Below are 22,477 nucleotides of genomic sequence, written 5' to 3'. Positions count from 1 at the left end.
TTTTGTGGAATTTTGGGTGTCACTTTTGTACACTATCATATCATCTGTGAATAGTGATAATATGACTTCCTCCATTCCAGTGTGGATCCCCTTGATCTCTGTTTGATGTCTTATTGCAATAGCTAGAACTTCAAGTACTATATTGGGGAGATATAGAGAAAGTGGGTAATCTTGTCAATTCCCTGATTTTAGTGTAATTTCTTTGAGTTTCTCTCCATTTAATTTGATGATGGCTATTGGCTATTGGCTATTGGCTATTGGCTTGCTGTATATAGCCTTTATTATGTTTAGATATGTGCCTTGTATCCCTGATCTCTCAGTTTCTTTATATGGTGGATTACATTGATGGATTTCCATATCTTGATCCATCCCTGCGTGCCTGGAATGAAGCCTACTTGGTCATAGTGGATGATATCTTTGATGTGTTCTTGGATTTAGTTTGTGAGTACTTTATTGGATATTTTTCTGTCAATGTTCATAAGAGAAATTCATCTGAAGTTCTCTTTCTTTGTTGGGTCTTTGTGAGGTTTAGGTATCAAGGTTACTGTGACCTCCTAGAATGAGTGTGGTAATGTTCCTTCCATTTCTATTTTGTGGAGTAATTTGAAGAGTATTAGCTCTTCTTTGAAGGTCTGGTAGAATTCTGTGTTAAGATCATCTGGACCTCGGCTTTTTTGTTGTTGATGTTGTGCGGGAGACTTTTTATGGCTGCTTCTATTTCTGTTGGAGAAATAGGACTATTTAATTTGTTTACCTCATCTTGATTCAACTTTAGCAAGTGGAATCTACCAAGAAAATGGTTCATTTCCTTTAGCTTTTCAAATTTTGTGGCATATAGGCATTTGAAGCAAAACCTAATGACTCTTAGGATTTCTTCAGTGTCTGTTGTTACATCTCCCTTTTCATTTCTGACTTTGCTGATGTGGATAGTGTCTCTTTGCATTTCAGTTATTTTGGCTAATGTTTCATCTATCTTGTTGATTTTCTCAAAGAACCAAACTAACTCTTGGTTTTGTTGATTATCTGTTATACCTAAGATATATATTTTTGTAATATAAATAGACTAGTAATTGACATGACCATGATTTGATCAACTAACAATTAATTTGTATAACTTATTTATCCTAAACAGCCTGCAATAGCACTGTCCATATATTAAAAGTAAACTTTGTATTATAATTAAGTTCTATGGGTATAATACCACATATTAAAGTAGAAATATAAATAATGAATGTAAAGAATAATACTAAATTTGAATTCTATACCTATGTATCTAAAATTAAACTTATATAACATCTATATACAGAATTATATACCAGTGACTTAAAAATAACCTTGTGAGTAACAACTAAGGCATTAAGTTTAGGAGTAGATTGACTAATCTACTTTTTGTCCTATCATACCTATATATTTCTATACCCTCCCTTCTTTCTTTTCAACCTTTATCTCCAAACCTAAGAATGAAAGATAAAGGAAAAGAGAGACATCCCTGAGTCCAACATTTTTCCACTCTAAATAAGACAAATAATAACTTATAACCAACTCCCAGTGAAAATAATCATCTATCACCCAAGAAAGCAACCAAAAACCTACCCAACCCCCCGCCCCTTAAGGGAAATGGGGCATCGTATTCTTAAGGTTTCTTCCAGCTGATTTGGTCAAAATAATACCTTTGTAGGGACAAAATAAAATTGGGAAAAATGGTTAAACAAACTAGGAATAGCTTTTGTGGTGCAGTTTCTAAATGCTGAAAATTTCCAGGCTTAATTAGAGTCCTGTGTAGGACAGTCTGTAAAACTTTCTTTGAAGCTTTCCTGTTCTGATGAGGAACAACAACAGAAGCACTTGGTGCTGGAACATGAAGGATGCATGATGTCAGCATCCAGCATGCTGAGAGGAATGAATCCTGTCAGGTCTGATCCAGTGTCAGTGTCTGGTTCTTTTGTTCTGAAAACATATAATTTTTCACAAGCATTATATAGTCCTAAAATTATAAATGTATAAACTGTGCATGATGCACAGAACAATTGGTTTACTGCTCTTTGTATGAGCAGAAAAAAAAGACATCTGTACATCTTCATGCCATAAGAAGAATGACATCTAATAATAATTCACAGGGATTTTGTACCCAACAAGAAGCATTGTCTATACCTAGACATTCATGTCTCAGCCAGTCTCAGAGCTATTCCCATGGAATAGGATTAGCCATATAAGTTACCTGATTATTCTGCATATCCTTGAATTCTTGAATTCTTCATATCCCAATTGTATCTCCCTCCCTCATTCCCTCCAGATCACTGCTCCCTCCCTCATTCCTTCTCCCTTCCTTCCCTAGTCCTCTGAAAGAGGAGCCCTCTGCCCCTAACATCTGACCTCAACCTATCAAGTGTCCTCTGTACTACCTGTAACCTCTTCTTCTGTAGACTGGCAAGGCTGTCCTGCCAGGGGGAAGTGATCAAAGTTGGGGGGGTGGGGCAGAGTCCATGTAAGAAGTAGTCTCACTCCCCATAGGTGGAACACACAAGGAGACTGTGCTATTACATCTGAGCAGATTGTCTAATCATACATGGTCCTGATTTAGTGCATCAGTCTCTGTATTGTAGTGTGGTTATCCTGTATTATGTGGCTAATATCTACTTATGAGTGAGTATATACCATGCGAGCATTTCTAGGTCTGGGTTACCTCATTCAGGATGATCTTTTCTAGTTCCATCCATTTGCCTGCAAATTTCAAGATTTCCTTGTTTTTAATAGCTGAGTAGTATTCCATAATATAAATGTACCACAGTTTCTTTATCCATTCTTCAGTTGAGGGACATTTAGGTTGTTTCCATATTCTAGCTATTACAAATATGTCTGCCGGAAAAAAAAACAGAAAAAAAAAGGAAAAAAAAAAAACCAAATATAGCTACTATGAAGTGACTTGAGCAAATGTTCGTGTTGTATGTTGGAGCCTCTTTTAGGTATTTTCCCAGGAGTAGTATGGCTGGGTCTCGAGGTAGAATTATTCCCAAATTCCTGAAAATGCACCAGATTGATTTCCGAAGGGGTTGTAAAGGTTACACTTCTACCAGCAATGAAGGAGTTTTCCTCTTTCTCCACATCCTTGCCAGCATGTGCTGTCACTTGAATTTTTGTTCTTAGCCATTCTGAGAGGTGCATTTTTGCATTTTTGCATTTTTGCATTTTCCTTATAACTAGAGATGATGAGCATTTCTTTAAGTGTTTCTCAGTCATTCTATATTCTTCAGTTTAGGGTTCTCTGTTTAGCTCTGTACCCTATTTTAATTGGCTTATTTGATTTGATGGTATTTTAATTTCTTGAATGCTTTATATATTTTGGATATTAGCCCTTTGTCAGATGTAGGGGTGATGAAGATCTTTTCCCAGTTTATAGATTGTCATTTGTTCTATTGACAGTGTCCTTTACCTTACAGAAGATTTTCAGTTTCATGAGGTCCCATTTATTAATTGTTGATCTTAGAACTTGTTCTGTTCAGGAAGTTGTCTCTTGTGCCAATGATTTCAAGGCCCTTCCCACTTCTTCTTCTAACAGATTTAGTGTGTCTGGTTTTATGTTGAGGTCTTTAATCCATTTGGACTTCAGTTTGTGCAGGGTGCTAGATATGGATCTATTTTCATTTTTCTACATGTAGCCATCTAGTTAGACCAGCACCATTTGTTGAAGATGCTATCTTTCTTCCATTGTTTGGATTTGGCTTCTTTGTCAAAAATCAAGTGTCCATAGGTGTTTGGGTTTATTTCTGGGTCTTCTATTCGATTCCACTGATCAACCAGCCTATTTCTATGCCAGTACCATGCTGTGTTTATTACTGTTGCTCTATAGTACAGCTTGAGATCAGGGATGGGGATACCTCCGTAGGGTCTTTTATTGTTCAGGATTGTTTTAGCTATTCTGGTTTTTTTGTTTTTCTATATGAAATTGAGAATTGATCTTTCAAGGTCGGTAAAGAATTTTGATGGGAATTGCTCTTGGTAAGATGGCCATTTTTACTGTTAATTCTCCTGATCCACAAGCATGGGAGATCTTTCTATCTTCTGATATCTTCAAATATTTTCTTCAGAGATTTGAAGTTTTTTCTTTCACTTTTTTCTTATTATTTTTTTTATTTAAGTAATTTATTCACATTATATCTCAATTGTTATGGCCTCACTTGTATCTACCTGTTCCCGCCTCCCTGCCTCTTTCACCCTATTCCCCTTCCCTAGGTCTGTGACAGAAGGAGACCTTGTCTCCTACCATATGGTCACAGTCTATCAGCTCTTGTCCTGGTAGCCTGCTTACCCTTCCTCTGAGTGCCACCAGGCCTCCCCACCAAGAGAAAGTTGAAGGGATTTTTATACAAATCTTTCACTTTCTTGGTTAGAGTTATACCAATATACTTTATATTATTTGTGGCTATTGTGAAGGGTGTAGTTTCCTTAACTTCTTTCCCAGCTTGTTTTTCATTTGTAAGCAGGAGGGCTACTGATATTTGAACTGATTTTGTATACAGCCTCAAAAGAATACACCTTCTTTTCAGCACTCACGGAACCTTCTCCAAAATTGACTATATACTTGATCATAAAGCAGACCTCAACAGATACAAGAAAATTTAAATAATCCCTTGCATTTTATCAGACCACCATGGATTAAAGATGGACCTCAACAACAAAAGAAAAAAACCAGAAAGACTAAAAACTCATGAAAACTGAACAACTCCCTACTCAATGACCTCTGGTTAAAGAACAAAATAAAAAGAGAAATTAAAAACTTACTAGAATTTAATGAAACTGAAGGCACAACGTACCCAAACATATGGAAAACAATGAAAGCAGTGCTTAGAAGAAATTCATAGCACTAAGTGCCTTTATAAAGAAACTGGAGAGATCCCATACCAACAACTTAACAGCATACCTAAAAGCTCTTGAACAAAAAGAAACACACACCCAAGAAGTGTAGATGGCTGGAAATCATCACTCAGTGCTGAAATCAATAAATTGGAAACAGAGAGAACAAATTCAAAGAATCAATGTGTCTAAGAACTGGTTCTTTGAGAAATCAACAAGATAGACAAACCCTTAGCCAAACTAACTAAAAGGCAAAGGGAGAGTAATCAAATCAACAAAATCAGAAATGAAAAGGGAGACATAACAACAGACACTGAGGAAATTCAAAGAATCATCAGGTCTTCCTTCAAAAGCCTATATGCCACAAAACTTGAAAACCTAAATGAAATGTACAATTTTCTTGATAGCTACCCACTACCAAAATTGAATCAAGATTAGGTAAACATATTAAATAGTCCTATAAGACCTAAGGAAACAAAGGCAATCATCAACTTCTTCCAACCTGCCCCCCAAAAAAAGGCCAGGACCAGATGGATTCATCAAAGAATTCTACCAGACCTTTAGAGAAGAGCTAATACCAATACTCTTCACACTATTCCACAAAATATAATCAGAAGGAACATTACCAAACTCATTCTCAGGCCACATTCACCTTGATACCTAAACCACAGACACAACAAAGAAAGAGAATTTCTGACCAATTCCTCTTACGAACATTGATGCAAAAATATTCAATAGAATTCTCACAAACCAATTCAAGAGCACATTAAAAATATCATTCACCATGACCAAGTAGGCTTCATCCCAAGCATGTAAGGATCGTTTACTATAGAGAAATCCATCAATGTAATTCATCATATAAGCAAAATGAAAGGAAAAAAACCACATGATCATCTCCTTAGATGCCATAAAAGCCTTTTATAAAATCCAACACCCATTCTATTAAAAGTCCTGGATAGAACAGAGATACAAGGCATATACCTAAACATAATAAAGGCAATATACAACAAGCCAACATCAAACTACATGGAGAAATACTAAAATCAGGGACAAGACAAGGCTGTCAACTCTCTCCATATCTCTTCAATATAGTACTTGAAATCCTAGCTAGAGCAATAAGACAACTAAAGGAGATCAAGGGGATATAAATTTTTTGGGGGGGAGTCAGAATATCACTATTTGTGGGTGATATGATAGTATACATAAGTAATCCCAAAAATTCTATCAAGGAACGGTAGGGACTCTTTAATGATGTGATTTCTGGTCGGATGACCACACAACGAAGCAAGTCACAATTCGAAGACAAGTTGTGCAACAAACTAGATTTTATGTCGAAATAAGAACAAAGTAAGAAAAAAGTAATATCAAATTTGTATAGAAAGGGATAGAAGAATTGAGAAGATGGTAAGGAAAGGAGTGAGGGGATGAATATATTCAAAGTACATTGAAATTCTCAAAGAATTAATTTTAAAGTGGTGGGTACATTATTAAGGAAGAGATTCCCCCTATCTGTCATATTTCTGAAAGTCATGTAGGGTGAAATCCCAATGAAATAAGCTATAGTATTTTGGTACATTTATCAGTTAGTTGTTAAAATTCTACCATTCTGGTGGGAAGGAGCTTTGAAATGAGTAAAATCTCTGTTCCCCTTTAAACACTTAATTTTCTGACAGCATAAGCCTTTTTATATTTTCATAAAATAATTCTATTACTGCTTTTGCTTTCTTTCCTATTGCATTCCTTGAACATACCTTATATGATAGCCAAATAAGTCTCAATGTTCCTTACTAATTTTGTCATTGACCAGTTTTTTTTCACTTTTTAATTTAAATTTATTGTTTTTATTATTATTATATTTCTTTTTAACATATACATTTATATTATTACACATAAATAAAATAAACTACATTCAGCAGGAAAAGCCCTGAAACAATCAGAAATTATATAAATGTCACACTCATAGTGATTTGGCCATCTGTGTTTGGAAAACTTGAAGTAAAGATCTTTCCTATCTTGTTGAGTCCAAAATTCTGAATGAAAATCAATATCTATCATATCTTATCTCTATTAACTTAAAACATCTACTTAAATCTAAAAACATCTTAACCCCTAGCCAACTAAGCTTAGTTGTAAGGTTGAACTATCTGGTCATCAATCCCATCAGAGACTTGAGAAGGAATGAGGTATTGTACCATCCAACTCAATTATAATAGAAGGTTTACTTCCAATATCTTGAAAGTGGTACTGCAGGCTATTTAAGATAATTAAGTAATACAAGCTAATTGTTAGTTGAGCAAATCATTTTATATCAATTACTAACCTATTTTTATCACAAGAATATACATCTTAGGTATAACAAATATGATTCTATAGAAAGATAAGGTAAAATAGTTAGATGAGGTCTTTAAAAACCTCAGAGAGATAAAGAATATGGCATTTAAAGATGTTTTTATTATTTTAAAGATAAATACACAATGAAACAGGTTAACTACTGACAATACCCAGCCTACCTAGAAGAGGATGATGAGCATCAAAGAACCTCCTTATGGAGATGGCTTCAAGTGTGGCAAACCAGCAACTGGGCAAAGTGTCCTCATTTCTGCCACAAACAGAATTCTGCCTAAAGATTGGCAAGCTTGGATGCCCAGTTTTTTATATAGCCTGAAGTGTTATTTTGTCCTGAATTCCCAGCTTTTTTATTCAAATGCCATTTAGGCCAACTAAAATACCATCAATTCTCCCTGAGATAAATTAGAATTATCAATCATAGTTTATTTTCTTTCTTTTTTATTTTTATTTTTATTTTGTTTTTGTTTTTCGAGGCAGGGTTTCTCTGTGTAGCCTTGGCTGTCCTGGACTCACTTTGTAGATCAGGCTGGCCTCGAACTCACAGCAGTCCGCCTGCCTCTGCCTCCCTGAGAGCTGGGATTACATGTGTGCACTAAAATGCCCAGCAATTTATTTCCTTTTGATGGACCTTTCTATTAACATTATCTTACTTATTATTGTTTCTCTCCCAATAAATAAGGAAACCAAAGATAAAGTTTAATGTATCTTTCATCACTCAAAGATACCTGCCATCACATTTTAAAAATACCAAAAGGCATTTTGGCAAACTGTGACTTGAGTGGAGGGATGGAGTTGTCAATAGAGGAAAGAGATATGCTTGAATTACTCAGGCATATAAAACATTTCAATAGCTTAATGACAGAATTATATAAATGTGTTTAGTATGAATATACTATATGATACTATATGCAAAGGCTTGTGTTGGTGGAACATTTAAAATCTTACTTTTAATGTTAATTATTATTGCTTATAAAAAGTATTGTATCAACACTAAAATTAAACTGATGGAAACCTTTGGTTATAAAAATGCAGTTCTGTGAAGTGCAATAATGTATAGCACTAGAGACCTATAATATTTCTTTTTATGTATTTAATATTCTAGTTAGTGTTTTTATGAGTATAGTATACATATGTGTTAATGAAAAGTGCCCCCTTGGTGCTTAAAACTTGTTGATCAGTTATATAGTATACCATTAGTAGTGTTGGGAATAGAATTCATTTTGTATGTTCTGTGCTCCATATAGCAAAGATCTTTTTTTTAAATAAATGGGTAATTTATTATAATCTATGATCCAGTTCATCTATAAGATGGTGTTTCTATATACATGCTTTTTAAAATAATTGATCAAAATTGAAGGTCAGTCCTCATTTTTATGAATGCCTTCTCATTAGGAATTAAGTGCATAAAATTTGAATCACATGATTTACAGAATTGTTATATGGGTAAGGATAAAGAAGAATTGCAAATTACCTTTTACCTGTACAGTATAAGAGATGTCGGTGTTGAAAGATCTCTTGGGAATGTATATTGTTCTAAATCTAATTTTTGAAAATTATAACCTGGTCATGGTGGCACACGCCTTTAATCCCAGCACTCGGGAGGCAGAGGCAGGCGGATCACTGTGAGTTTAAGGCCAGCCTGGTCTACAAAGTGAGCCCAGGATAGCCAAGGCTACACAGAGAAACCCTGTCTTGAAAAACCAAAAAAAAAAATATTAATTTAATTCAGGCATGAAAATAACTAGAACATAAGAGATATATCTTTACATAGCATTGATATGTTCATAATGATGTATATTTTTCTATATGTTATACTATTTTCTTTTTAAAACTTGAGATAAGTTTTTTAGGAATAGATTTTGCCCCAAGTGCTACTAAAACCCACACTGAGAAGCAAGTATTTAACATCCTATTTTAATGAAAGTAAGATAACTTACTAATAAAATTAACCCTCCAAAGTACCTGTGGCTTTTTATTTACTATAATAAAACAAATTAAATAAAATTAGTGCTCAACAAAATATCATGTGGTCATTTTGTTTTTATTATTTTCTCCGATAGGTTAATATTCACTGACTCTGTTCCTTGGTTTTGTTATTTGGTTGTTAATATGCTGTGACTTCATCCTTGATAAAAAGCCTCTGGCTTTCAATAAGAAAGAAGCCAATCTAGACCAACGAATGTAGAAATACAAAAAAGTATAAGCAACTATTCAATATAGTGAGCTAATAAATAAGTTTAGTAGATGAAAAAATGATAAATTTTATGATGTGTAACTATATCACATTTTTCTAGGTAATAGAGGACTGTTTAGAGCAAGCCAGCAGCAATGTTTTTAAACCACTTTACCAATCTGAATTCTGTACGTTTAATAATTTTTAGTTTAGTTCGTTGTTCCTCTATCATTTAGTAATCTCGGAAAATGAACATTTTCTAAAAATCCCATGTTCATCAAAATCATCTTGGCACTCTTCATTTGCGAGCCTACTGAATCTATACTACTGAGTATGAAACCTGTGACTGCACACTAACTTGGTCTCTGAGTACTTCTTATATGGAAAGCTGAAAGTTGAAAATGACTGCATTACCTGGAATGTGTTTGACTGCAGATACATTGCCCTTGCACCAGTGCCTTTACTTGTGCTGCCTGTTTAAAGCTACCATTAGTAATTCTCTGATGTACAAGTTGTCTGGTTTCTCTTTTACTCTTCAAGTCTTATAATTGTGTCAGTTAAACTAATCAAATGAATTTCCAAATGTTTTAGTATAGACTTAAGGTTTAATACCTTTTCATCTGAGAACCACAAAACTTACAAAATATCAATTGAAAATTCATTTTTAAAAGTTTTACTTATAGTCATTTAGCTATGTCTATTTTAAATGGTATACACACACACACACACACACACACACACACACACACACACACACATTTGTATATATTTTTATTCTGGTTGAAAATCTTAACTACCTTGGTCACTTTATTATTTATTTCTTTACACTGTTTCTTATAAAATTGCATCAGAATAGTTAAGCATGTATCATTAGTTCATTTTTCAAATACAGTTAAATCTACAACTATAAATTTAATAATTCAGGAACAGCTGGTGTAGATTCTTCCAAGTCTGTAATTTGACTGAAACAAGGAATGCTATAATACGGTTGTTTCGGATTTTATAAGGAAAGCATTACTTTTTCAAATTAAATAATTTTCTTCCATATAATTTTGTGGCATATATGCTTCTAAAGACATTAAACTTTAAATGTCATGAAAACTGAAATTTCCTATACAGTTTCTGTGCAAATGGCATAAGATTTTGTTTCATTTCTGTTGCTGTAATAAAATAACATAAGATGAATCAGTGCATGGGAGAAAGGGCTTATTTCATTTCATAATTGCAACTACCATTCATCATTGTGAAGAAGTTAAGGCAGTAACTTCAATTAGCTGGCCACATCGAATTCACAGTCAAGAGCAGAAAAATGAATTCATACATCTTTCTTTGCTTGTTAGTTCTCAGCTCAGTGTTTCCATCTTTTATTGTTTGGATCCTTTGCATAAGAAATGGCACCAGCCACAGTGAGCTGGGTCTTCTTGTATTAACTTATGACAATCCCCTGGCCTTCGCCTCAGACCATTCCAATGTAGACATTGAGATTACTCATTTTTATATGCCTAGCACAATGCTTTAGTATTTGCTCATTCAAGAGGAAAAGGAATCTATATGGTCCAATCAGTGTGGTATATAGAGTATCACTAAAAACTATTTTACTGAATACATTTTATCCCTACTAGTATTTTAAAATTTCATTTTAAAGCATTAGGCTTAGAAATGTAACTAGTGCACCACAGTATTTAATGTGCTTCCAGACCTTGTACTATCCTCATATGTGCTCAGATTATTCTCTTTAGGAAGTAGGACTCTCATCATGTTGATTGCTAGCTGAATACTAGTCATCTTATCTACTTTCATTCTGTCTTCACTCAAGATATAGTCCAGTCCTATCTTATATATTTCTAATCTGATTTGGAATCAGCCATTTTCCAGCAATGCCATTTGGTATAGTAAGAAAAAAACACTGAAATTTTGTTTCTAAGTAAAAGTGATCAGGTTTTAAAAATTAAAATAGTGATGCCAAACAAGAATAATATGCTGCAACTGCATATTTATTATCCTATATGTGTCAGTCTCTAGGCCAAGCAGTTTATCATTTTCTCGCTTAATTCTCAGATCACACTTATTGGGTCACTCCTACCACATATCATGTCTATGTCCAGTTCACAAATTTCTGGAAGAAAGTAACAGGTATTAAATTTCTAAGCAGAAGTCATGCTTTATATTGTGGCTTATTAACAAACAGGTGTAGACTAAAGTATGGTTGGTTTTTAAATTTTCAGAGATTTAATCAATGTAGGAACTATAGACATATTTTAATTTAATTTTAAATATATAATATAAAGTAGATTTGGTAATTTGCAGTAGTTAGAAATATTAAAAGTATGAGATTTTGATATGAATGTTGAAATACATGTTACTGATTTATTAATGGTCTAAACTATAATAAATCAGTGTTCAAAATCTTGGTGATATTTTGACAGATTCATTTATCACAGAGAAAGTTTAAAGAGAAAAATGTCTAATAATTTTTAAATCTTTCAAAAAGTCTTAATGTGTATTGTCCTTTGTTATATGGTCTTAAAGCTTGTCAAATTAGAAACTATACTTAAGGAAAAAATAACCGACTGTCTAACCATAATATTATTACTACTTTGGTAAAAAGTAAAAATTCTAGATTTTCCCCACTCTTATTTCAGTATTACTTGAAATATGAAGAATTTTTTAGCACAATTACTAAAAACATAGTTTAAAAATGGATGCTTAATTTTTTTAATATAATATTTGTTTTATTTTTTAGGATTGTACTGTATATGAAACTGAAAATAAAATTCTTCATGTGGTAAGTAGCCAATTTTATGTAGCAATTAAAAGACTATGGCTTATAAAATTAATCCATAATTTTTAAAAAATCTATTAACCTATATCTGTTAAGTATACATTTTAGGAAGCTTATAAAAGAATCCAAACACGTTAGTTATACTCATCCTGCTTTATCTAATAAAAATTATGATCTAATATTTGAATATGTAATATGAAGCAAGATTTAAATAAAACAAAATTATATTGAAAACATCATTGGAAAGAACTTATCTCAGTGCACTTATGATTTTAAAAAAGATCAGAACAAAGAATTTTCTTCTACAATGGGCATATTTTACCATTATATTCATTTGGATGAAATATTTCTTTCTTTTGGTTTTGGTTTTGGTTTTGCTTTGGTTTGTTTGTTTGTTTTTCCATACAGGATTTCTCTATGTAGCTTTGGCTGTCCTGGACTCACTTTGTAGACTAGGCTAGCCTCAAACTAACAGAGATTTGCCTGCCTCTGCCTCCCCAAGTCCTGGGGTCATGGGCATGCACCACTGCACCCAGGTGGATGAAATATTTAAGAAAATCAGCTATACCAATCAAGGACAATGCATTCAGCAAACCTAGACCTCCTGTTCAGATCTATCCAATGGATAGCTTATTCTCCACAGTTGTGTGGAGAGTGGGAACTAACTCTGACATCAACTCTGGTGTCCCCAATTTGATCACTTCCCCTTGGTGGGGAGGTCTGGTTAGCACTCAGAGGAAGGGGGTGCAGGTTATCCGGATGAGACCTGATAGTCTGTGATCATAAGGTGGGAGGAGGAGGTCCCCTTCTCTCAGAGGTCTAGGGGAGGGGAATAGGGTGGAAGATGGAGTCGTGGGAGGGAATGGGAAGATATAAGTGAGGGAATAACAATTGAGATGTAATCTTAATAAAATATATTTTTTTAAAAATTAGACTTCCACAGCCGGGCATGGTGGTGTGTGCCTTTAATCTGAGCACTCAGGAGACAGAGACAGGCAGATTGCTGTGAGTTCGAAGTCAGCCTGGTCTACAAAGTGAGTCCAGGACAGCCAAGGCTAACACAGAGAAACCATCTCAAAAACCAAAAAAAGAAAAAAAAATAAGAAAAGAAAAAGAAAGAGAAAAGAAAATCAGACTTCTTGTTCTGCTTTTATACTCAACAACCAGACTTCTAAGTGGCAATTGGCATTACTTGTTGAATCCTCTAATGACTTGGCTTTTTTTTATGTTTTTGTTGTTGATGGTGATGTATGCATGTAGAGATCAGAGGACAAATTGCAGTCTTATTGGTCTTTGCTGACATTTTATTATGAGAAGTGAGGTATGGTTATGTTATACGCAGTAAAATTGTGTCTTTTTGTTGTCAGTGAACAGTTTGCTTCTTTATTTTTTGTAAATCTGTTTTCAATGAACACTCACCTGTTCAAATATGTTCTTCACTTCACTGAGAGAACATGGCACTTCTGCAATTATTGGGTACTAGTTAGTTACAATCCATATATGTCTTGCGGTTTTTATTTTTTCTGTTTGTGACTTTGGAATTTATTAATTATTTGAACCTTCAAACAAATGTTATTTTGTATCTTAGGAGTAAGACATTTATAAAATGTCCCCTTGGTGTATGTGGGGAAACATGAGCTCAGAATGGTAGCCATGCTGAGTTAATGCTCTTCCTCTCATTGTGTACCAGTGATGACCTTTGTTACTCCTTTAGGCTATTCTCAGGAAAGAACAATTAATGTATGTTTCTCCTGTTTAGTCTAGGAAGAAAAAATAACTATGTCTACCTCTTTTAGGTCCAACTATCCATAGGCTCTGAAGAATAGAAAATAACTAATATTTATTTAAAGTATATACATATGTATTCCAAGCATAAATTTACATTGTATAAGCTTGTTATTGATTGAGTAGTAATCTTGAAATTCATTCAAAATATAAAATTGTTTTGTATTTATTTTATTTATCATTTACGTATGCACACATATATGTAGCACGACACATGTGGAGTTCAGAGGAAATTTGTGAGTGTGGGCTCTCACCTACCATGTGGATTTCAGAGACTAAAACTCCCGACATCAGGGTTGGCAGCAAATGCATTTTCCCCACTGAACCACTGCCACCAGCTCCAATATCTAAACATTTTACCACACATGTAAAACCACTGATACTGTCAATGAAGAACTCCATACCTGATCTCATATGATGGGACTCATTCAAAATTCAGGCACACAACACAACTAATCAAATATTGCAAAGGAAAATGTTTTTATATATCTACAAAAGTTTTTATATATCTTTTTCATGCATCTAATGCAAGACTACCTGAAAAGTATAATAAAATGGTATGTGCGTGATCCAACTGCAGACTCTGAGTAAGACCTTTGTATATTACTTACTGTGTTTTATTTCTTAAATTAATTATGCTTATTCCTTCTATTGCATAAGGATATTACTAAAAGTACCTCAAAATGTCATTGGATAATCTGTGTTTGACACAGATGAAAGAAAGAAAGATGTGTTGATCTCTAATACAAAGTTAAATGATTGAAGAGATTGGACAAGGAGTGCAAGTATAAAATTTTTATAGAAGAATATGGTATTGGAAAACTACTATACATGACCCAAAGAAACAAAAGAGTTGACTGTTGAAGAATTATTCTGAAATGATTAACAAAATTCCACATAAATTAAGAATAAAAATTTCAATTATATATTTAAGTTGTGGACTCATTGCTTTGTAACTAATATGTTCCATTTAATGTGCTAATTATGATGAAAGAAGAGCAGATCTACCTTAGTAAATCTAAACTTAAAGAGAACCGTAAGCATTTCATAAAGTAGTTGCAGAATTTTAGGGCAAGACTCAGCCTGAATGTGTTAAAGATTTGTTGTTATAAAGCTTCCGATAATTGGAAAATGAAAATATCATCATTGATACTATAATTGTTCATTCATTGGCTGATGCTAAAATAGTCAACATGCTTCTGAATCAAGGTGATCATGATAATAGTTACAATGAAAGTGGCATTTTTAACAGTGCAGAGAAAGTACCTATTGTTGACACAGTGAAAATGGATAATGAGCTTATTGGAAGAATAGAGAAATGTTCATTTATTCAAGAAATCATAATAGTTCATAAGATGAAAGAGATACTTTTGAGACAAAAATCTGTTTTTAATAGAGCAGGTGTCTCTGGAAGAAACATTTAAAAAAGTATCCAGCACAATGCTGCCTCCTTTCTAGGAAACCTACTCCTTATCTTTAACTGCTTCTAATCCAAAGGTTTTCAACCTGTGGGTCATGACCACTTTGAGGTCAAATGACCTTTTCAGAGGAATCACCTGAGATCATCAAAAACAGAGATATTTACTTTATGATTCATAACAGCAATATTACAGTTATGAAGACACAACAAACAACATGAGAAACTCTACTAAAGGGCCACCACTTTAGAAAGTTAGAGAACCGTGTGTGAGGGGGACCTCTTCCCTCACACTCAGTCATAGGGGAGGGGAGTAAGGAGAAAATAGGAAGGAGGGAGGAATGGGAGGATACAAGCGATGGGATAACAACTGAGATGTAATATGAATAAATTAATAAAATATATATTTTTAAAAAGAAAATAAATGTGTAAGGAAAAAAGAAAGTTAGAGAACCATTAATCATTTTTATTCTTAACTAAAATAATAAAACATCTTTTGCAATAACATTTTAGTCAAAGGCATTTTGGTTATACACCAAAAGTCTGTAGTTGCTGCTACTAGATAACAGCTGATATAGGTGTGAATAAGTAACGGACAGCAGCTGCTTTTTGGTATCACATAAATTTAGAGTAAACAATGATGGTGATGTCAAATAACCAGTGATTTTCCTTGTGAGATGCTAAAATGTTGACAGCATTATTTTCTGATAGTTCAGAGTACATATTTGCAGGAAAATATTTGAAATAACATATAAGGTGTATATGAAACACATGAGTTTGTTGTCTACACTTGGTTCACAATCCTAAATTGTTCCATTATTTATGTGCATATTTTCCACAATATATAATCCATAATCCAAAACACATTTTTGCTCCAAAGCATTTTTGGTAAGACATACCAAGCCAATATCTCACTTAATCATACATTTACAGTAGATAAAACTATGGGTTGCAGATATTAACTAAGTGATGAATTTGAAATTAGATCATGAACATATTCATTTTAGATCTAGTAGTACCAATTCAAGTTCCCTGAGGCCTTGTCAATTGTATTGTCCTTTTTCCTATGGAACACAGGGCTAGTAATTAGTTAGGTATGTTGTTTCAGTTATTTAGAAAAATAAGCAGACCCTTTATGTCCTACATTACTTATTTCCTTTAAATGACTGTTTCATTGGCATTATTATTATTATTATTATTATTATTATTATTATTATTATTATTTTGCCGAAGTGACTGTTTCTCCTGAACTATTGAAGTTACTTAAACTTGGGCCTACTCCTATGGATTCTTCGCTTGGTTGGAGTGTATGCCCTGATTTTCTCCTTGTGCAGTTTTTGAAGAATGATCTCTTATTTGATTCAATACAGTTGTATTTAATTTCCCCTATGTATTGGCTGCTAGAAACATAAGATCAAAAGTTAATAGTTGCACTCATTTTATATTTTTAACTTCATTTTAGGTTTTCACTAATAACCAGTTCTCTTCTTTTTCTTTCTTTCTTTTTTTGCTTAATGTAAATATGATATATATTTTAATGTAATTTAATTAAAAGGAAGAATAGGTCCAGTAGGGGAAAATGCATATTTTTGAACAATATTCTAATGTTTGCAAAGTAATTAAATACAAGATAATAATTGATAGATTGCTATGAAAAAGGAGATTTTATTTCTGAAAAAAATGAAATGGCATCCTGTGACAGGATGCCAATAATTAATTATTTTTATTTTTATTTTTCCATACAATATATTTTGATCACAATTTCCCCCTCCTCCAACACCTCCCAGATCCTTCCCACCTCCCCACCATCCCAAACAGAAATAAATTTAAATGGTAAAGCAATATTTTGAGATTTCTTTTCTATGATATCTCCTAGGTCTAATTTTAACTAGTTTTGCTAACAAAATGGGTTCTCTCTGATTATAAAATATTATTTGTAATTTTATTTAAATCTAAAATAATAGTCATTTATATTTTAAAATAACTTGTGGATGAATGGATTGAGCTAGAAATGATCATAATCAGTGAGTTAACCCAGAAGCAGAAAGACTCAAATGGTATATACTCACTTATATCTGCACATTAGCCCAAGGGGCATGTCCCACGAAAGCCTTCACTTACCAGGAAACTGGGACAGAGGGGAGGACATTCTATTGGGACTCTGGATGAGAGAAGCATGGGAGAATAGCAAAGTAGAAGGATCCAGAGGGTCCTAGAAACCTACAAGTAGAACATTATGATAGGCAGATTTGGGCCCAGGGGTCCCGCTCAAACTAAGGCACCAGCCAAGGACAATACAGGCGGTAAACCTTAAACCCCTACCCAGATCTAGCCAATGGACAGAACATTCTCCATAGTAGAGTGAAGAGTGGGATATGACTTTCTCACGTACTCTGGTGCCTCACCTTTGACCATGTCCCCTGGAGGGGGAGACTTGGTGGCACTCAGAGGAAGGACAGCAGGTGACCAAGAAGAGACTTGATACCCTATGAACATATACAGGGGGAGGTAATCCCCCTCAGGAACAGTCATAGGGGAGGGGAATAAGGGGAAAATGGGAGGGAGGGAAGAATGGGAGGATACAAGGGATGGGATAACCATTGAGATGTAACAAGAAGCCCTTCTGGCTTTCATGGTCTCTGCTGAGAAGTCGAAACTGTGGTACATTTACACTATGGAATACTACTCAGCTATTAAAAACAAGGAATTTCCAAAATTTGTGTACAAATGGATTGAACTAGAAATTGTCATAATGAGTGAGTTCACACAGAAGCAAAAAGAGCCAAATGGTATATACTCACTTATATCGAGACACTAGTCCAAGGTGTACGTCCCCATGAAAAACTGTACCTACCAGAATAGTGGGTAAGAGGGGAGGACATCCTATTGAAACTTTAGGTGAGAGAAGCCTGGGAGAAAGAGGAAATGGAAGGATCCAGTGGGTCCTGGAAAACTACAGGCGAGTCTGGGCCCTGGGGCCCTCCGCAAACTGTGGCAACAGCCAAGGAAAAAATAGGCAGTAAAAACCTTGAACCCCTACCCGGACTAGCCGATGGACATTCTCCACTGTTGAGTGGAGAAGGAGATCTAACTTTCACACAAACTCTGGTGCCCCATATTTGAACATGTCCCTTGGACGGAGATGCCTGGTGGCACTCAGAGGAAAGATAAGAGGTCACCAAGGAGAGACTTGATACCGTATGAGCATATCAGGGGGAGGAGGTCCCCCTCAGACACAGACTTAGGGGAGGGGAGGGGAGTAGGGGGGAAGTGGGAGGAAGGGAGGAATGGGAGGATACATGGGATGGGCTAACAACTGAGATGTAATATGTATAAATTAATAAAAATGTATTAAAAAAAGATGTAACAAGAATAAATTAATAAAGGAAAAAAATAACTATTTCTTAAATTTCTAATGCATAATTTACATTATTAGTAAATTGAGCTTATATTAGTAGTAAATTCTGTTCTCTTCATATTCCAAATTCTGAGGTGCTTGTTATTGCAAGTGAATGACAAGATTAATACTTTAAAATTTTCAGAATGAATACAGTATGTTTACTTAGGGAAGTTCTCTACCCTAGCTAGTTGGAAATTTAATATCCTGTCTGTTGATAATGGAGACACCAATAGCATTAGTCAGTCAGTCATCTCAGAATGTGATTCTATGCTGTTACCATTCTACTTCTCATCCTTGCATCTTCTTTAGGTGGGGGAGGGGCGCATCAACAGGGTTTCTCTGTGTAGCCTTTGCTGTCCTGGAACACACTCTGTAGACTATGCTGGCCTAGAAATCAGAGAGCTCTGCCTGCCTCTGCCTCCCCAAGTGCTGGGATTAAAGGCATGCAGAAGCACACTTGGCTTCATCCTAGCTTCTTTAGCAAGGAAATGTTAAATAATAGAACTCTCAGCCACTTTGGAAATCTATCTGGTGCTATCTCAGAAAAATGGGAATAGGGCTTCTGCAAGACTCAGCTATTCCACTCCTTGGAATATACCCAGAAGATGCTCCAGCACACAACAAGAACATTTGCTCAATCATGTTCATAGCAGCCTTATTCATAATAGCCAGAACATGGAAACAGCCTAAGTGTCCCTCATAGAAGAATGGTTAAAGAAACTGTGGTACATTTACACTATGGAATACTACTCAGCTATTAAAAACAAGGAATTCCTGAAATTTGTGGACAAATGGATTGAACTAGAAATGATCATAATGAGTGAGTTAACCCAGAAGCAGAAAGAGTTAAATGGTATATACTCACTTATATCTGCATACTAGCCCAAGGGGCATGTCCCATGAAAGTCTTCACATATAAGGTATATTGGGACTTTAGATGAGAGAAGCCTGAGAGAATGGCAAAGTAGAAGGATCCAGAGGATCCTAGAAACCTACAAGAAGAACATTATGATAGGTAGATTTGGGCCCAGGGGTTCCGCTCAAACTATGGCACCAGCCGAGGACAATACAGGCCGTAAACTTCAAACCCCTACGCATATCTAGCCAATGGACAAGACATTCTTCACAGTTGAGTGGAGAGTGGGGTCTGACTTTCACACGTATTCTGGTGCCTCATATTTGACCACATCCCCTGAATTGGGAGACTTGGTGGCACTTAGAGGAAGGATAGCTGTCTACCAAGAAGAGACTTGATACCCTATGAGCATATACAGGGGGAGGAGGTCCCCTTTAGTCACAATTATAGGAGAGGAGAGTAAGGGGAAAATGGGAGGGAGGGAGGAATGGGAAGATACAAGAGAACGGATAACCATTGAGATGTAATATGAATAAATTAATAAAATAAAATTTTAAAAAAGAAACAAACTTTTATTATGTTTTAGGAAGAAAAATTCATAGGTCTGTGAATGGCAATTCAGATTTTATAGTCTTTTGGATTTCATAAAATATTTTTATATGATTAAAACCAAGATTTGCCTAGGGTTAAATATGGAGGCTTACATCTTTAATCCTAGCACTTGGGAGGCAGGCAGAAATCTGAATTTATGCCTAGTCTTGTCTGCATAATGAGTTCCCAGACAAGCCAGAAGTGAAACCTTCTCTTCAAAAAAATTGTATAAGAAATAAAAATAAATTTCAAATGACACATATTAGTATAAAAATTGTATATTTTAATACTGAAGAAAATTAGTTGAAGATGTTTATAAGTTGTCAAGATCATATACTTTAGGAAGTCCATGAAGAAATACAAGTATCATTGCTCCCTTTAACACCTTGAAAAACTTAGCTGATGAAAGTTCTGAGATATGTCTTTTCATAAATTAGGTCAATATATAAGGATTAGTCGGAGAGAGAGAGAGAGAGAGAGAGAGAGAGAGAGAGAGAGAGAGAGAGAGAGAGAGAGAAGGATATATTATCTAATACATTACAATATTAAATTAATCCTGCCTCATGAAGTAGGATTATTAAGCTTACTTAATGTCCATTGTAAGAACTAAAAAAATCCTATTTTTGAATAGATATAAAGAAGGTAGATAGGTCCACTCTAAACTGAGACCAAATAAGCTAAGAAAGTAGCTGTATAAACCAGCAGGGGCTTCCATACTTTCTGGCAGGAGTTAAAGCCCAAACAAAGGCAGGATAACTGGTTATACCTACACTACCTTGAACTGATTCTTGGGCTCAGAGCATCAGCACCTGCTTCTGCTGACCAAGTAGGGAGCCCAGGGTATGGAGCAAACTCCCCTGGACCTGAAACCAAGTCGCCTGCCTGATCTAGGTAAGGGTTCCCTGATCCCCATAGGTGAGGGTTCTTGACCTATAGATACTCACCAATGAACTGCTCTCAATGACCAGTGAAGGACACCAGAAACTACTTCCCAGTGTTGAGACAACAAAATAACTAAAGGCCAGCATAAAAATACAAACAACAAAAACCAAAACAATATGGCATCTCCAGAACCCAGCTATCCCGAAGAATTCATCCCTGGGAGCTCAAAAACAACTGGAGAACAAGAAAATGACCTCAAATCCTTAGTAATGAAGATGATAATGGAGGAAATGAATAAAATCCATAAACAAATGCAGGAAGGTGAAGCCAAATAGATTGAGGACATTAAAGAGGCCTATAGAGAGGAAATAAAGAAATCACTAGGAGAAATTCAGGAAAATACAATCAGATGAATAGAATCAATAAAACTGTTCAAGATCTGAAGATGAAAATGGAAACAATGATAAAATCACAGACAGAAGAAAGCCAGGAATGAGAGAGCTTCGAAAAGAAGTCAAGAAATGCAGAAGTAAGCTTCTCTAACAGAATTCAAGAGATGGAGTAGAAGATACAATTGAAGAACTTGATGCAGCCATCAAAGGAAATGTTAAATCTGAAAAATTCCTGACACAAACATCCAAGAAATCAAGGACACCATGAAAAGATGAGACCTGAGAATAATAGGCATTGAGGGAAGAGAAGACGCCTGGCTCCAAGGCCCAGAAAATATTTTCAAAAAAATCATAGAAGAAAATTTCCCCAATTTAAAGGAGATGCATGTAAACCTACAAGAGGCCTAGAGAACATGAAATAGAATAGACCAGAAAAGAAAATCCTCCCACCACATAATAATTAAAATAGAAAATGTACAGAACAAAGAAAAAATATTAAAAGCAGCAAGGGAAGAAGGCTTAGTAGCATATGATGGAAAACCTATCAGAATTACATCCAACTTCTCAGCAGAGACCATAAAAGCCAGAAGGACCTGGGCAAAGGTCCTGTAAAACCTAAAAAACTGCAGGTGCCAGTCCAGACTAGTATACCCAGTGAAACTTTGAATAACCATAGATGAAGAAAACAATATATTCCATGACAAAAAAAAATTCAGATAGTACCTATCCACAAATCTGGCTCTATAGAAGTTACTAGAAGGAAAACTCCAATGCAAAGTGACAGAAAAACAACCAAAATAACTCAGGAATTAGATAACTTCACTGTTGCAAAACAACCATACAAACACTCTACTGCAACCAACATCAAAATCAAGGGACTTAACAGTCACTGGTCATTAATATCTCTCAACATCAGTGGTCTCAGTTCTCCAATAAAAAGACACAGGCTCAATGAATAGATTCATTAACAAGACACAGCATTCTGCTGCATTCAAGAAA

The 22,477-nt window shown here is 34.8% G+C and overlaps 1 protein-coding gene across 5 annotated transcripts in view; it reads left to right on the top strand.

Annotated features, from left to right (window-relative positions):
- The window catches only part of CNKSR2 (connector enhancer of kinase suppressor of Ras 2), a 248,341-nt gene that overhangs the window by 71,928 nt on the left and 153,936 nt on the right, over positions 1-22,477 (top strand). For all 5 annotated transcript variants that reach the window (XM_084791117.1, XM_084791119.1, XM_084791116.1 and 2 more), the window contains exon 5: positions 12,117-12,158. In XM_084791117.1, coding sequence (XP_084647243.1) covers positions 12,117-12,158 — 42 coding nt within the window. The remainder of the gene's footprint in view (positions 1-12,116; positions 12,159-22,477) is intronic.

The sequence above is a fragment of the Acomys minous genome, assembly GCF_964271855.1.
Source record: "Acomys minous genome assembly, chromosome: 7".
In the NCBI taxonomy this organism is placed as follows: domain Eukaryota; kingdom Metazoa; phylum Chordata; class Mammalia; order Rodentia; family Muridae; genus Acomys; species Acomys minous.
This window is presented reverse-complemented; position numbering and strand designations above follow the sequence as displayed.